Source organism: Salmo salar, chromosome ssa20, assembly GCF_905237065.1.
Source record: "Salmo salar chromosome ssa20, Ssal_v3.1, whole genome shotgun sequence".
NCBI lineage: Eukaryota > Metazoa > Chordata > Actinopteri > Salmoniformes > Salmonidae > Salmo > Salmo salar.
In genome coordinates this window covers 57945323-57962747 of record NC_059461.1, presented here as the reverse complement: position 1 = coordinate 57962747, position 17425 = coordinate 57945323, and the positions used below count along the sequence as shown (strand labels likewise).

Below are 17425 nucleotides of genomic sequence, written 5' to 3'. Positions count from 1 at the left end.
TTCACAAAATTCACAGAAAGGTACATACTTTGTTAATAAATAAGGTAGGATATTTGTAGCAACTGTAGGGCTGTTATTTTGGCATTTAAGTTCAAGTAAGCTTCCAGTCCCCCGTCCCTAACCATACTGGGCTATATAGATCCCGATATAGATATATTTCTCCCATTTAAATTGAATTGTTGTACAAATCTGTATCGGATGTTGTCAGTGTGTGTGAAATGTGGATACAGTTAAGCAATTTCTTAGTTTAAGAACTAGGAATGTGGCTTTAGAGATCCAGCTAATTGACCAAAAATGTAGCCATCATTCCTGATAAGTAGAAAAAACAAACTCTGAGACATGACTTCCAGTAAAAACCCTTAGTCATATGGTGGAGGCAGTCACGGAGGGGGCTGTATTGTGAAATTCAAGCAGGGAGTGTGACTGAAACATGCTTTGAGCATCTGCCAGTCGAGATTCTCACTCAAAACAAACAAGAGAGCCAGGCCTCTAGTCTAGACCTCGGTCCTGTTCAGCAGAGACAGAACGTCTTGAAACGGAGTGAAATGCAGAGGTCATACCTGAACTTGTCCAATAGTGGTTTTGTGTTGCTTTGCAAATTGTTTTGCTAGTGCGTGCCCTACTCAACACACCCCTGAAGTCGCTCAATCTAGCCAGTCAACAGTTTCCCACAGTTCACAAACATCTCCAGGGAAATAACATGGCACACACTAAAGGTGTGTTGCAAGCAGGATCTGGTTCCCTGCCACATGACCCATAGTAAACAGATCGAACAGGGTTTGTGCATAAGACCACAATACAAGTGTCATGTGCCATGGTGATGTTTGGCTTGGGGAATTCTTGGCTGTACTCATTTTCCTCATTATTGTTCATAGGGGTCATTATGTCACACGTAAGGAGCCTTGATTAATATATTTGACTATACTACTATGGTGCCTGGACTTGTTCTAATGCATGTCGTCTAGCCTAATTCTATGAGCCTGTGTGAGCAAGAAGGATACATATGTTTACAGTTTTGTGTTGAGTTTCAATAGATTAGGCCTAATGTAGTAGGACAACTGATACTGTTTGCTAACTGCAGCAAAGCGAGTGCCGGATAAAAATAGGTGCCATGGTAATCAATGAGAATCCTGATAATTTACATTTACATTTTAGTCATTTAGCAGACGCTCTTATCCAGAGCGACTTACAGTAGTGAATGCATACATTTCATACATTATTATTTTTTTTTTCTGTGCTGGCCCCCCGTGGGAATCGAACCCACAACCCTGGCGTTGCAAACACCATGCTCTACCAACTGAGCTACAGGGAAGGCCACAATCATCATAAATAAGTCATGGTTCAATATCTGCAGTTTTATTGCTGTCTCATTCATTATTTCGGCATGTGTGTGTGAGCCGGCGAGCGATAGAACAAGCATTGGCAAGTTATACCAGCTAGGTCCCCTTCAAACATTTCATTGGTTTCTTTTGGGTTTGTATATCATTTACTACAGTCTGTCACAGTCTATGACAGATCCTTTCAGGACTACAATTACAGACTAGTTTTTGACCCTTCAAACACACTTACTGTTTCGGAGTGAATTTACTGCAAGTTGCAGTAACGAAGGTGAACAATGCAGATATGGAAAAGGTATGTCCAAACGTGTATTTTCTCTGCTGTGTGTGTGTGTGTTTGTAAGTTGCATTTCAGCTGACTAGTCTCTCAAGGCCAGATGATAGACGTACTAAATCACCTGAATGAATGAGCTGAATTAATGTGTTTGTGCAGCACCAACTTAACCTCCCGAAGAACACACACACAAAGCTCACCTGAAGTCTCACTTCAAGCTTGTTTCTCACATTTTACCCCAACAGAATGTGCCAGGCACTCATTAATGTTTTGCTATCTGGCTACTCTTCAGCTGGCAACAGCATCGAGACATTCAGCACGATCTGCCATGTTAACCCACTTATCATTCAGCCTTGTGAAGAAGGACTCTAGTCTCTGTCAAGGAGGCTATTTCAGAGATTCCACAGAGCAGAGCAGACCTTTACATAACATAGCCGAGCCCAGACTACACCATGGAGAGATAAACTAGCCTATAACACATTGATATTAGGGCCTGTCACAGCTAGTTGGTCATCATTCAGTGTATATAACAAAAAAAAAACTATTGTGCGGTATGACTGTCACAGACAGTGGTGCGATTGGGCTGGATCCAGCCATAAATACACACTGGTAGATTGAAAATGTAATGAATGCCAGTTCTGCAGCAGGCGATGATGTCATTGTCGGTTCAGCTCCGCTCCAACGGTGACACTCTGTCAGCAGTTGTTCATTCTGCTCTCTTGAATAATGAAGGAGAACATGGTGGGGGAGATGTAAATACTCTCCCTATTTCACTGGGGTTTTTCTTTGCTTGTTGTTCTTGTTGAGGAAAACAGATTGAAGTAGTAGAACCAAGGTTGTGTTTAGTAGGGCACAAAACCATTTTGTCACCGGAAACAAAAATGAGTGTTTCTTGGACAAGTTCAGGTATTAGCCTACCTTCCTGTTTCACTCGTTTCAAAACAATTTCTCTCTACTGAACACACCCGTGCTTCTCAAAGAAGGGAGGGTACATGAGGAGAGAAAATATTTTTGGGGCACCACAAAAGCGTCTCCTGGATTACCAATGAAAACAATTTTGAGGAGAGTCCAGATTGATGTGACTGACGTGCCTCGTTGATATTGTGCTTTTGAGTTTGGACTGATGGAATCAGCATTGACCAGTCTCCTTCAGACACTCGGCAATGGCTTTTGTAAAGCATGGTTTGCGTACTTTCTTTTCCATTCTGATGGAGTTATGCAACTGACATCAATCTAGCTTCGTCCGGATAGTGCCAACGGAGCATGAGCTGTGAGCTATGGACAGATTAATTTACTGTTCCTCTCTGGTGAGTTTCAAGGTTTGTCAGAGATAATAATGTTGAATAATTTGGAGCTTGTTAGATGCTTCCAGAGCTTATGTCAATGCACTAGTGCAAAGGACTGAGTAGTGTTAGAATCCCTGGCACTTGCTTGGTAAAGACTGCTGGTCGCCCGTCCTAATGCCCCAGTGACCAACATGCTGCCTAATAAACAGATGTGCTGAGTCACTTCTTTCTTTGCCACTTTTAACTATCACACTAGCAAACTCAACATCTGGAATCTTGACTATCTATGCTAAAAACCGTTTGGCAGAGCTAAACAGGACTCTATCGCCATGATCAAAGTTAGGCACATTTTCAGGCCCAACATTTACATTTTCAAGGCCTCAATTGGAGCAGTACTATCACAGAGTTTCTTAACCTAGAGGTGCAACGTCGCAAGACTCCTGGGAACGAAAACAACTTTATATTGAAGGAGTGCCTTTGATTTGACGGCCTGCATGCGCAGTTCAGCGCTAGACGACCGTTTGACCCGATGACGTGTTTCTATGCCTGAGCTTAGCTAGCCAACGTCTCCATGACATCACCTACAAGTGTGATCAGGGATTTCTATTGGAGAAGCAGTTTTAGGCCATCTTCATACTGTACTGTCTTTGGTAGTATCGTCAATCACTTGCAAGACCACAAGCAATAGGAGATGTCATTGTGCTCAAGCCCCAAAATGTCTCCACACAATGATTATACCAATTATTCATTTGATCACAAATCCAAATAGGATGCAGTTAGTCAGTCCCATCTACTCTAAAAGCTGTATTATGAGATATAGCTAAAGGTAGCCAGACCTTTTGGGACCCAACAGACGACAGTGAGTTTTTGAGGCCCTAACCCCAAGTATAGTACAATGCTTCACCTAACTGGAGATGGTTGGAGTGAGGCTCATGTCATTACCTGATGTTAATGGACGGTTTTGTTGTCGAGCTCGGCTAGAGGAATAGATTGTGTCTCATGCTGCCATTTGCAGCAGTTTACCAGTGCCATCACTCTCCTGATTCAGCAGTGTCAGGAGGACCACATGGTCCTCGGGCAATGAGGCTTAAAAGGCTCTGAGATTTACCGCAGAGTCATCTCAGCCTTGAAGAAGGCCTTGCCTTTGGCTCAGCTGACCTCCTGGTGCGTGTTCAGTAGGGCCCGCCATAGCGAAATGTTTTAAAACCTTCTGAATGAGCGTTTCGTATTAGACAAGTCCAGTTAGTTGAAGTGTTCGACTATTTTGGAACTCTGTTTCTCAGGCAATGAGAATGTTATATGACATGGAATGAGTTACCTTATTGCAATGTTCATGCTGAAATCATGCTTATACAAACAACAAATTCTTGTAGGCTATTTTGTAGCAATTTGCAGCAGAAATCACATTCCATTACTAAGTCTACAAGCCGTAGTACCAACAGTTGGTGTAAAGTTACCACTGAAAGAAGAGGAGCGTTTGTTTATCATTTATACAGAAATGACGGTCTTTGTGTTGTCCAAGTCTGAAGAAATACTGTAGTGTAGGGAGAAAACTGAGCTTTTTGAAGACTCACAGCCCCCTGCAGAATGATAAATTAAGAATGAGAGAGGGGAGTGCTCAGATGAGAGGTAAAGGCAGTGGGATTTAAAATGACATACTTTTTGGGGATTCACACTTCACAGACTTATTTTCAGAGCTGCACCAATGGAGCATTAGCGTTTGATTGAGCTGTGCCTTCTGCTTTTACACTACTACGTCTACCACAAGCACTTAGTATAGCAGCATTGTGTTGTTTCACACAGTGAAGGCCTTTGACAGTGGGAAATGTGACGTAAAGCTGGTCACTGCTTGTTTTCACTGTCTCTCTCACACACACACACACACACACACACACACACACAAGGAGGGAGAGGAGCCTTTAGCAAGGTGCTCCTCGCAAGGTCATAACAATAAGACCACGAAGTGCGTTGCCATAGTAACGTGCATCAGTAAGCTTCCCCGGATAAAAGGAGGAATAAAGAAAAGCACGACAGCTCTGTTCAATACACCAGACACAGCCAGGCAAGGTACAGCAACATTTCACAGAGTGATTTCTACCAGCTAAGAAGATGCCGGAAACCCAGCAAAATCATTACAATGTCTAGCTGATATCAAATTTGTTATGAAATGCTATTATGGTCCAAGGATGTTTATCGGAGATAAAAGCGACTGTAATCTATCAGATATTGGCCTCGTGTTGAGCTGCATTTTGATTAAACAGAACAAAAATACATCAGGTCAGTTGAGAGACTGTTCTTTTGTTTGCAGGCCAACCTGAACGATTCCCATAACCAGATGGTGGTGCACTGGGCCGGGGAGAAGAGCAATGTCATCGTTGCGCTGGCCAGAGACAGTGTCGGAGCCACAGGTCCCAAGACTAGCTCGGTGAGTACACAGTAGTACACTTCCTGCGACTACAGGAGTACACTTCCTGTGAGTACACTAATGTAGTAGCCTACATTTCCTGTAAGTACATTAACACACCTTGTGTGCGGGATGGGGATCCACAATCACCCGACACAAACATATCCATGAACCTATCCACCACTACATAGCATAACGCCTGCATGTTGCTTTACAGCCGTGCTGTTTTCAGCCACTTTGAATCGTCTCCTTCCCTCTCAGTTCACATTGCCCTCTTTTCAATCTTACTATGGACTGTACATTTCAGATTTTTCCCCCCCCATTCAAACGAAGACTCCTTTGTTCAAGGTACCATGGCAGAAATGACAATACTGGTTTAACCACAGTTTGGTTGTGTAGTGTTTGTGTATCCATGTGTGTTTGTGTGTGTGCACGCGTGCATGTTATTGTGTGTGCGCATGGGAGCCCATTGGTCAGTGACAGGCCACATGATGTCAGTGCTGCGTGGCCCAGACCTGTTCCACTGTGCTAATAGGATGGCCTCTCCTGCCTGCCAGCCGTGTGCTTCCACTCCACTCCTCGAAGAGATTCACTGAGCCATGGATGAATCCCTCCATCTGTTACATCTCTCTCTCTCTCTACTCTTTCTGCTTTTGATGATATCAGCTTCCTATGCTGTCTGATACTCACGCTCAGCCTACAGTAACCAACACAACCCCCACTGCTTTTGTTCATAGTGTAAGAAGGACCTCCCGTGCTCCTCAAGGGGTTAATTTGAGATGTTTGAAAAAAGTTGTTTATACTAAACTGCAGAGATATCACTGGTAAAGGACAGTTTGTTTGAACAAGAATTGTTAGTTTTGTGTCTCTCTCTCCACTCCCAGTTCAGTACGTTCCTCGACATGACTTCCAGTCGGCATTGTGGGTTCAGTGGGCTTTGTGTGCTGTTCTCTGTGGTCTGAGCTCCTTGGTCTCTGGCACTCTGATGGGAATCTGAGAGCTCTGACCTCACTCATGTATTGTCTTGGGTAGAATCTGCAGAACAGAACAGCGCGGAACACTAAACACCTCTTAACATTCTGAATTGGAGTTCTCTCTTAAAGGAACTACAGTTCCACTCTGTAGTCACTTAACATGGACAAAGCTTTTTCCCAAGTATTGTGTTTCTCTCCGTAGATGGAAAGTCTAGCTACTGCCTAAATGCTTTGATTCCTTTTAGAGTCAGTTAATGGCCTCCCTCCCAATACACCATTCTAAAATCATTTTGTCCTCTACTAGAAATGTGTCCTTCATCAAAAAGCATTCAGAAAATCGAACTTGACGAAGCCTAATTTTTCCTGTCCATAAAGCATCACATCAAAAAGTACTGTGATAGCGGATTTCACATGTTTACCGTGTACCATCACTTCCATGTTCTCACCTCTTTCCTCTCTCCTCTGTCACATGGTAGGTGTACGTGTCTTACGACTATGGAACCAGCTTCTCCCCCATCTCGGAGAGGTTTCAGCTGAGTGGGGAGAAGGAGAAAGAGGGGAACAAGCAGGTCATCTCCCAGTTCTATCACAGCCCCGCTGACAATAAGAGGGTAAGTGGCTGAAGACCATAGAGGTACATACACTGAGTGTACAAGGCATTAGGAACACCTTCCTAATATTGAGTTGCACCCCCCCCTTTTGCCCTCAGAACAGACTCAATTTGTCTGGGCATGGACTTTACATGGTGTTTAAAGCGTTCAATAGGGATGCTGGCCCATGTTGACTCCAATGCTTCCCACAGTTGTGTCCAGGTGGCTGGATGTCATTTTAGTGATGGACCATTACACATAAATAAAAATAATTCTCCCCTTTTTCTCCCCAATTTTGAACTTGTTACATTGTTGCAACTCCCCAACGGGCTCGGGAGAGGCGAAAGGTAGAGTCATGCTTCCTCCAAAACATGACCCGCCTAACCGCGCTCCTTAACTTCACTAGGGTAGGGGGCAGCATTTGGAATTTTGGATGAAAAGCGTGCCCAAATTAAGCTGTTAGGGCTAGGGGGCAGTATTGACATGGCCGGATAAAAAACGTACCCGATTTAATCTGGTTACTACTCCTGCCCAGTAACTAGAATATGCATATAATTATTGGCTTTGGATAGAAAACACCCTAAAGTTTCTAAAACTGTTTGAATGGTGTCTGTGAGTATAACAGAACTCATATGGCAGGCCAAAACCTGAGAAGATTCCATGCAGGAAGTGGCCAGTCTGACAAGTTGTGTTTCATCTTGGCTCTTTTTATTGAAGACTGAGGATCTTTGCTATAACGTGACACTTCCTACGGCTCCCATAGGCTCTCAGAGCCCTGGAAAAAGCTGAACGATATCGAGGCAGCCTCTGGCTGAAACACATTATCGCTTTTGGCAAGTGGCAGATCAGAGTACTATGGGCTTAGGCACGTGCCCGAGTCGACCGAATGCTTTATTTTCTTTCGTCTGTTTACCTAAACGCAGATTCCCGGTCGGAATATTATCGCTTTTTTATGAGAAAAATTGCATAAAAATGGATTTTAAACAGCGGTTGACATGCTTCGAAGTACGGTAATGGAATATTTAGAAATGTTTTGTCACGAATTGCGCCATGCTCGTCACCCTTATTTACCCTTTCGGATAGTGTCTTGAAAGCACGAACAAAACGCCGCTATTTGGATATAACGATGGATTATTTGGGACCAAACCAACATTTGTTATTGAAGTAGAAGTCCTGGGAGTGCATTCTGACGAAGACAGCAAAGGTAATAACATTTTTCTTATAGTAAATCTGACTTTGGTGAGTGCTAAACTTGCTGGGTGTCTAAATAGCTAGCCCTGTGATGCCGGGCTATCTACTGAGAATATTGCAAAATGTGCTTTCACCGAAAAGCTATTTTAAAATCGGACATATCGAGTGCATAGAGGAGTGCTGTATCTATAATTCTTAAAATAATTGTTATGCTTTTTGTGAACGTTTATCGTGAGTAATTTAGTAAATTCACCGGCAGTGTTCGGTGGGAATGCTAGTCACATGCTAGTCACATGCTAGTGTAAAAAGCTGTTTTTTGATATAAATATGAACTTGATTGAACAAAACATGCATGTATTGTATAACATAATGTCCTAGGGTTGTCATCTGATGAAGATCATCAAAGGTTAGTGCTACATTTAGCTGTGGTTTGGGTTTATGTGACATTATATGCTAGCTTGAAAAATGGGTGTCTGATTATTTCTGGCTGGGTACTCTGCTGACATAATCTAATGTTTTGCTTTCGTTGTAAAGCCTTTTTGAAATCGGACAGTGTGGTTAGATTAACGAGAGTCTTGTCTTTAAAATGGTGTAAAATAGTAATATGTTTGAGAAATTGAAGTAATAGCATTTCTAAGGTATTTGAATAACGCGCCACAGGATTCCACTGGCTGTTACGTAGGTGGGACGATTTGGTGCCACCTACCCTAGAGAGGTTAAACTGCCTGCTACTCAGGCCCACAAGCTAGAATATGCATATAATTGGTAGATTTGGATAGAAAACACTCTAAAGTTTCCAAAACTGTTAAAATAATGTCTGTGAGTATAACAGAACTGATTTGGCAGGTGAAAACCTGACAAAAATCCATCCAGGAAGTAGGATTTGTTTTTATTTTTGTAGTTTTCTATTCAATGCCATTACAGTATGCATTGACTTCGGACTCAAATTGCAGTTCCTATACCTTCCACTAGATGTCTTTAGAAATTGTTTCAGGCTTGTATTCTGAAAAATTACGGAGTAAGACCAGTCTGAATGACTGGACCCTAAAGTGTCACAGAGCTTTTTCATGTGCAATCCTGAGAGCGCGCCTTTCTTGTTTACCTTTTATATTGACGACGTTATTGTCCGGTTGAAATATTATCGATTATTTAGGCTAAAAACAACCTGAGGATTGAATATAAACATCCTTTGACATGTTTCTATGAACTTTACGGATATAATTTGGATTTTTTGTCTGCCTGTTGTGACTGCGTTTGAGCCTGTGGATTACTGAAGAAAACGCACAAACAAAACGGAGGTTTTTGGATATAAAGAGAGACTTTATCGAACAAAACTAACATTTATTCAGTAAATGAATGTCTTCTGAGTGCAACCATATGAAGATCATCAAAGGTAAGTGATTAATTTTATCTCTATTTCTGACTTGTGTAATAACTCTTCTACTTGACTGGTTACTGTTTGTAATGATTTGTCTGCTGGGCGATGTTCTCAAATAATCGCATGGTATGCTTTCACTGTAAAGTCTTTTTGAAATCTGACACCGTGGTTGTATTCACAATAAGTTAATCTTTAAACCTATGTATAACACTTGTATGTTTTCTGAATTTTTATAATGAGTATTTCTGTTTTTGAATTTGGCGCTCTGCAATTTCACTGGATGTTGGCCAGGTGGGACGCTAGCGTCCACAAGTGAGGTTAACACCCGTCAGTTTAACCCGGAAGCCAGCCGCACAAATATGTTGGAGGAAGCACCATTCAACTGGCGACCGAGGTCAGCCCGCAGGCACCCAGCCCGGCACAAGGAGTCGCTAGGGCGCGATGAGCCAAGTAAAGCCCACCCGGCCAAACCCTGACGATGCTGGGCCAATTGTGCGATGTCCTATGGGACTCCCGGCCACGGCCGGTTGTGGCACAGCCCGGGAATGAACCCAGGTCTATAGTAACGCCTCTAGCACTATGATGCAGTACCTTACATGCTGACCAAACCGCTCGCGTCCAAAATAAATGTACAAATACATGTTATTCAATCATTGCACCCACACTGCTTGCGCGTGACAGCGAGGGTCTGCTTGGCCAGGCGCTAAAATATAAGTTGGTTCTATTTGTGACGCTCAACGCATTGCAAGTCCTGCCTCTCAAATCTCCTCATTGGTTTTTTGAAGCATATACCCACGTGGGTGATTGAAAGATGAATGTAGGTTGTAGTAATGCTGTAAAGTTGGTTGCCAACCGCCATATAAAGTCCAAAGAAGAAAAATAAGCCTTAAGGAAGGAGGAGAGATGACGAGAAACTAATTCGGTTTACCGTTTTATCTGTGGATTAATTGTTGGAGTAGAGGACCTTGTCCATTTCAGGTAAAATAACAACCCAATGTTTATATACGTTAATGTTCCTTGGCTGCTGGAGAGAGAGGTCATGAGCAGATGAGCTCCTGCATTTTTCAGCATGTTTTTACAAAAAAAAATAGATTTAGGCAGGGACATATACAGGATGATACCCTCACTCCAGATCAAAACTCCAAACCTACAACCTAATTTTGGACAAGATTACCTGGAAGGATTAATACACCATCCAACCTGGAACTGAGACAGACCAGACAGACCAGATACAACTTCAATTAGCACTGAGGTGTGAAGTGAGAGGTGTCGAAGCCTTTGAGCCCAACAAATAGCAGGCTACTCCACCCAAATCCAGAGGCCTTGAAGCCAACTCCTGCTGTTCAGAGACCATCCACTGGTACTGGTACCCCCACCACACCACCCCTCTCTCCAGAGCTTTCACTCACCTCCAGCACACAGGCATTGTTGGAGCGAGTGACTCTGAACTTAGAATGGCTAGCCCCAAGTCGTTATATATTTTTCTTTACTTGATCTTGTTGCCATTTTAATGCACATTCAAATGTCATAAATCAACACTGCAGAGCTCTCCCTGTCCTCTGCTGTGCCTTGATTGTATTACTGTTGATGATATCTGGAAATGTGCATGTACACCCTGGCCCATCTACTGTTGCTAGCCCCAATTCTGACTTGTGCTCTATCTGTTTCACTGATTTCTGCTCTAGTAGAAGCCTGGGTTTTCTGCATGTTAACACTAGAAGCTTATTACCTAAAATGGATCAATTGAAAGTGTGGATTCACAGCTCCAATCCAGATGTGTTGGTCATTACTGGGACGTGGTTACGAAAGAGTATCGAAGACGCTTGGACCTTCTTTTTTGATATTTTCAGTGATACTGTTAACAAATACACCCCCATAAAGAAAATGAGAATTAAAAACAGGTTCAGGCCCAGGTTCGACTGTGATCTTTCAGAGTTACTCCACCTCAAGAATTTCATTTGGCGAATGGCTTGGCACACGCATACTCAGGTTGTCTGGCTCTCGTTCAGGCAAATAAGTGCATTCAGGCTATCCGGAAGACCTAAGTTAGTTACTTTAACCTCTATGGGCTAGGTGGGACTTGCGTCCCACCTACTCAACAGCCAGTGGAATCCCGTGGCGCGATATTCAAATACCTTAGAAATGCTATTACTTCAATTTCTCAAACATATGACTATTTTACACCATTTTAAAGACAAGACTCCGTTAATCTAACCACACTGTCCGATTTCAAAAAGGCTTTACAATGAAAGCAAAACATTAGATTATGTCAGCAGAGTACCCAGCCAGAAATAATCAGACATGCATTTTTCAAGCTAGCATATAATGTCACAAAAACCAAAACCACAGCTAAATGCAGCACTAACCTTTGATCTTCATCAGATGACACTCCTAGGACATTATGTTATACAATACATGCATGTTTTGTTCAATCAAGTTCATATTTATATCAAAAACCAGCTTTTTTAAGAATTATAGATACAGAACTCCTTTATGCAATCGCTAGCTCCGATTTTAAAATAGCTTTTCGGTGAAAGCACATTTTGCAATATTCTGAGTAGATAGCCCGGCCATCACAGGCTAGCTATTTTGACACCCACCAAGTGTGGTACTCACCAAACTCAGATTTACTATAAGAAAAATTGGATTACCTTTGCTGTTCTTCGTCAGAATGCACTCCCAGGACTTCTACTTCAATAACAAATGTTGGTTTGGTTCCAAATAATCCATAGTTATATCCAAATAGCGGCGTTTTGTTCGTGCGTTCAAGACACTATCCGAAGGGTAAAGAAGGGTGACGCGCCCGGCGCGTTTCGTGACAAAAAAAATCTAAATATTCCATTACCGTACTTCGAAGCATGACAAACGCTGTTTAAAATCAATTTTTATGCGATTTTTCTCGTAAAAAAGCGATAATATTCAGACCGGGAAACCCTGTTTTCGTTCAAACATGAAAAAATAAAAACATGGAGTCTTCTCATGCACGCGCCCCCAGTCTCATTGTTCTCTGATCGACCACTATCCAAATGCGCTACTGTTTTTCAGCCATGGCCTGCAAAGTCATCATTCAATGTTCTGGCGCCTTCTGAGAGCCTATGGGAGCGTTAGAAAATGTCACGTTATGCCAGAGATCCCCTGTTTTGGATAGAGATGATCAAGAAGGCCAAGAAATAGTCAGAGAGAGCGCTTCCTGTTTGGAATCTTCTCAGGTTTTGGCCTGCCAAATGAGTTCTGTTATACTCACAGACACCATTCAAACAGTTTTAGAAACTTTAGGGTGTTTTCTATCCAAATCAAACAATTATATGCATATTCTAGTTACTGGGCAGGAGTAGTAACCAGATTAAATCGGGTACGTTTTTTATCCGGCCGTGCAAATACTGCTCCCTATCCCCAACAGGTTAAGGAGCAGTTCTCTCTCTGTGGGTCTAAACCCAAGAAGTTCTGGAAAATAGTTAAAGACCTGGAGAATAAATCCTCTTCCTCACAGCTGCCCATGTCCCTTAAAGTTGATGATGTGGTTGTTACTGACAAGAAGCACATGGCTGAGCTTTTTAATCACCACTTCGTTAAGTCAAGATTCCTATTTGACTCAACCATGCCTCTTTGCCCGTCCAACATTTCATCATCTCCCACCCCTTCTAATGCGACTAGCCCTGATGCTCCTCCCCCTTTTTCCCCTGCCCCGCTACAAAGTTTCTCCCTGCAGGCAGTCACTGACTCCAAGGTGCTAAAGGAGCTCCTTTAAACTTGATCCCAAAAAACCATCTGGGTCAGATGACTTTGACCCTTTCTTCTTTAAGGTTGCTGCCCCTATAATAGCCAAGCCTATCTTTGACCTTTTTAACTTCTCTCCTCTCTGGGGAAGTTCCCATTGCTTGGAAGGCAGCCACGGTCCGTCCTTTAAATAAAGGGGGAGATCAAGCTGATCCTAACTGTTATAGGCAGGCCTATTTCTATTTTTGCCCTGTTTATCAAAAGTTTTGGAAAAACCTGGCAATAATCAACTGACTGGCTTTCTTGATGTCTATAGTATTCCCTCTGGTATGCAATCTGGTTTCCGCTCAGGTTATGGATGTGTCACTGCCACCTTAAACGTCCTCAATGTTGTCACCATTGCCCTTGATTCTAAGCAATGTTGTACTGCTATTTTTATTGACTAGGCCAAAGCTTTTGATACGGTAGACCATTCCATTCTTGTGGGCTGGCTAAGGAGTATTGGTGTCTCTGAGGGGTCTTGGGCCTGGTTTGCTAACTACCTCTCTCAACGAGTGCAGTCTATAAAATCAAAACATCTACTGTCTCAGCCACTGTTGTCACCAAGGGTGTACCCGAAGGCTCGATCCTAGGCCCCACACTCTTCTCAATTTACATCGACAACATAGCTCAGGCAGTAGGAAGCGCTCTCATCCATTTACAGTTGAAGTCGGAAGTTAACATACACTTAGGTTGGAGTCATTAAAACTTGTTTTTCAACCACTCCACAAATTTCTTGTTAACAAGCTATAGTTTTGGCAAGTTGGTTAGGACATCTACTTTGTGCATGACACAAGTAATTCTTCCAACAATTGTTTACAGATTATTTCACTTATAATTCACTGTATCACAATTCCAGTGGGTCAGAAGTTTGCATGCGCTAAGTTGACTGTGCCTTTAAACAGCTTGGAGAATTCCAGAAAATGATGCCATGGCTTTAGAAGCTTCTGATAGGCTAATTGACATCCGTTGAGTCAATTGGAGGTGTACCTGTGGATGTATTTCAAGGCCTACCTTCAAACTCAGTGCCTCTTTGCTTGACATCATGGGAAAATCTAAAGAAATCAGTCAAGACCTCAGAAAACAATTTGTAGGCATCCACAAGTCTGGTTCATCCTTGGGAGCAATTTCCAAATGCCTGAAGGTACCACGTTCATCTGTACAAACAATAGTTCGCAGGTATAAACACCATGGGACCAAGCAGCCGTCATACCGCTCAGGAAAGAGACGCGTTCTGTCTCCTAGAGATGAACGTACTGTGGTGCGAAAAGTGAAAATCAATCCCAGAACAACAGCAAAGGACCTTGTGAAGATGCTGGAGGAAACAGGTACAAAAGTATCTATATCCACAGTAAAACGAGTCCTATATCGACATAACCTGAAAGGCCGCTCAGCAAGGAAGAAGCCACTGCTCCAAAACCACCATAAAAAGCCAGACTACGGTTTGGAACTGCACATGGGAACAAAGATAGAACTTTTTGGAGAAATGTCCTCTGGTCTGATGAAACAAAAATAGAACTGTTTGGCCATAATGACCCAACTGTGAAGCACAAGGGTGGCAGCATCATGTTGTGGGGGTGCTTTGCTGCAGGAGGGACTGGTGCACTTCACAAAATAGATGGCATCATGAGGATGGAAAATTATGTGGATATATTGAAGCAACATCTGAAAACATCAGTCAGGAAGGTAAAGCTTGGTTGCAAATGGGTCTTCCAAATGGACATTGACCCCAAGCATACTTCCAAAGTTGTGGCAAAATCGCTTAAGGACAACAAAGTCAAGGTATTGGAGTGGCCATCACAAAGCCCTGACCTCAATCCTATAGAAAATGTGTGGGCAGAACTGAAAAAGCATGTGCGAGCAAAAAGGCCTACAATCCCGACTCAGTTACATCAGCTCTGTCAGGAGGAATGGGCCAAAATTCACCCAACTTATTGTGGGAAGCTTGTGGAAGACTACCCGAAACATTTGACCAAAGTTAAACAATTTAAAGGCAATGCTACCAAATACTAATTGAGTGTATGTAAACTTCTGACCCACTGGGAATGTGATGAAAGAAATAAAATCTGAAATAAATCATTCTCTCTACTATTATTCTGACATTTCACATTCTTAAAATAAACTAACTGACCTAAGACGGGGAATATTTACTAGGATTAAATGTCAGGAATTGTGAAAAACTGAGTTTAAATGTAGTTGGCTAAGGTGTATGTAAACTTCCGACTTCAACTGTATATGCAGATGATACAGTCTTATACTCAGCTGGCACCTCCCCGGAATTTGTGTTAAACGCTCTACAACAAAGCTTTCTTAGTGTCCAACAAGCTTTCTCTGCCCTTAACCTTGTTCGGAACACCTCCAAAACAAAGGTCATGTAGTTATGTAAGAAAAATGCCCCTCTCCCCACAGGTATGATTACTACCTCTGAGGGTTTAGAGCTTGAGGTAGTCGCCTCATACAAGTACGGTACACTGTCCTTCTCTCAGCACATATCAAAGCTGCAGGCTAAAGTTAAATCTGGACTTGGTTTCCTCTATCGTAATCGCTCCTCTTTCACCCCAGCTGCCAAACTAACCCTTATTCAGATGACCATCCTTGCCATGCTAGATTACGGAGACGGAAATTATAAATCGGCATGTAAGGGTGCTCTCGAGCGTCTAGATGTTCTTTACCATTCGGCCATCAGACTTGCCACCAATGCTCCTTATAGGACACATCACTGCACTCTATACTCTTCTGTAAACTGGTCATCTCTGTATACCCGTCGCAAGACCCATTGGTTGATGCTTATTTATAAAACCCTCTTAGGCCTCACACCCCTCTATCTGAGATATCTACTGCAGCCCTCATCCTCCACATACAACACCTGTTCTGCCATTCACATTCTGTTAAAGGTCCCCAAAGCACACACATCCCTGGGTCGCTCGTCTTTTCAGTTCGTTGCAGCTATCGACTGGAACGAGCTGCAACAAACACTCCAACTGCACAGTTTTATCTCAATCTCTTCATTCAATCACTCAATCATGGACACTCTTACTGACACTTGTGTTTATTGTTGTCTCATCCTTCTTGCCCTTTGTGCTTTTGTCTGTGCCCAATAATGTTTGTACCCTGTTTTGTGCTGCTACCATTTTGTGCTGCTACCATTTTGTGCTGCTACCATTTTGTGCTGCTACCATTTTGTGCTGCTACCATGTTGTTCTGCTGCCATGTTGTGTTGCTACCATGTTGTTGTCATGTTGTGTTGCTACCATGCTGTGTTGTCAGGTGTTGCTGCCATGCTATGTTGTTGTCTTAGGTCTCTCTTTATGTAGTATTGTCTCGTCGTGTTGTGTGTTTTGTCCTATATTTTTTTAGTTCATTTTTAATCCCAGCCCCCGTCCCCGCAGGAGGCCTTTTGGTAGGCGTCATTGTAAATAACAATTTGTTCTTAACTGACTTGCCTAGTTAAATAAAGGTTAAATAAAAAATAAATTTAATAAAAATACCAGGACACAGCTAGCTAGCTAAATTGCCATAAATGTTTAATTCTTTTTGACCTGTCCCCAAATTAATATAGTTGGTTCAGAGTTTGTTTTGATATTTCAACCTGCGTGTCCTGATCGCATCTGGTGTGGGTGGACAAAATCAACATGCGCGCGATGGCGCACGCGGGGGCGCGTCCCATTTGGTCAGCATGTTAGGCTGCTGCGCTACTCGGGAGGACCATTCTTTATACACACGGGAAACAGTTGAGCGTGAAAAACCCAGCAGCATTGCAGTTCTTGATACACTCAAACCGGTGCACCTGGCACTTATTAACATACCCTGTTTAAATATTTTGTCTTTCCCATTCACCCTCTGAAAGGCACACACAGACAATCCATGTCTCAAGGCTTGAACATCCTTCTTTAACCTGTCTCCTCCCCTTCATCTACACTGATAGAAGTGGATTTAACAGGTCAATAATGGATCTTAGCTTTCACCTGGATTCCCCTGGTTAGTCTATGTCATGGAAAGGGCAGGTGTTCCTAATGTTTTGTGCACTCATTGTGCAGTATGATAATTAAAGGCCTGTCTCTATATTGCAAACTGCTCTGATACAGTAGGGTTTTATTACGTTATCAAAGTATGAGTGGATAGCTCTTTTTCATGTGTTTCTCCTATCTCCACAAAACCAGCAGAAGGCACATAACGTCATTGAGCTTGTGGTTTCTAAGGGTTGATTTAGTTGTGTATATAGTGTCTGTGGGTGT

At 42.6% G+C, this 17425-nt stretch overlaps 1 protein-coding gene across 1 annotated transcript in view; it reads left to right on the top strand.

Annotated features, from left to right (window-relative positions):
• The window catches only part of LOC106580924 (sortilin-related receptor), a 91560-nt gene that overhangs the window by 2598 nt on the left and 71537 nt on the right, over positions 1–17425 (top strand). Inside the window, 2 exon segments of the mRNA XM_045703672.1 lie at positions 5206–5322; positions 6752–6886. Of these exon segments, the coding sequence (XP_045559628.1) occupies positions 5206–5322; positions 6752–6886 (252 nt within the window).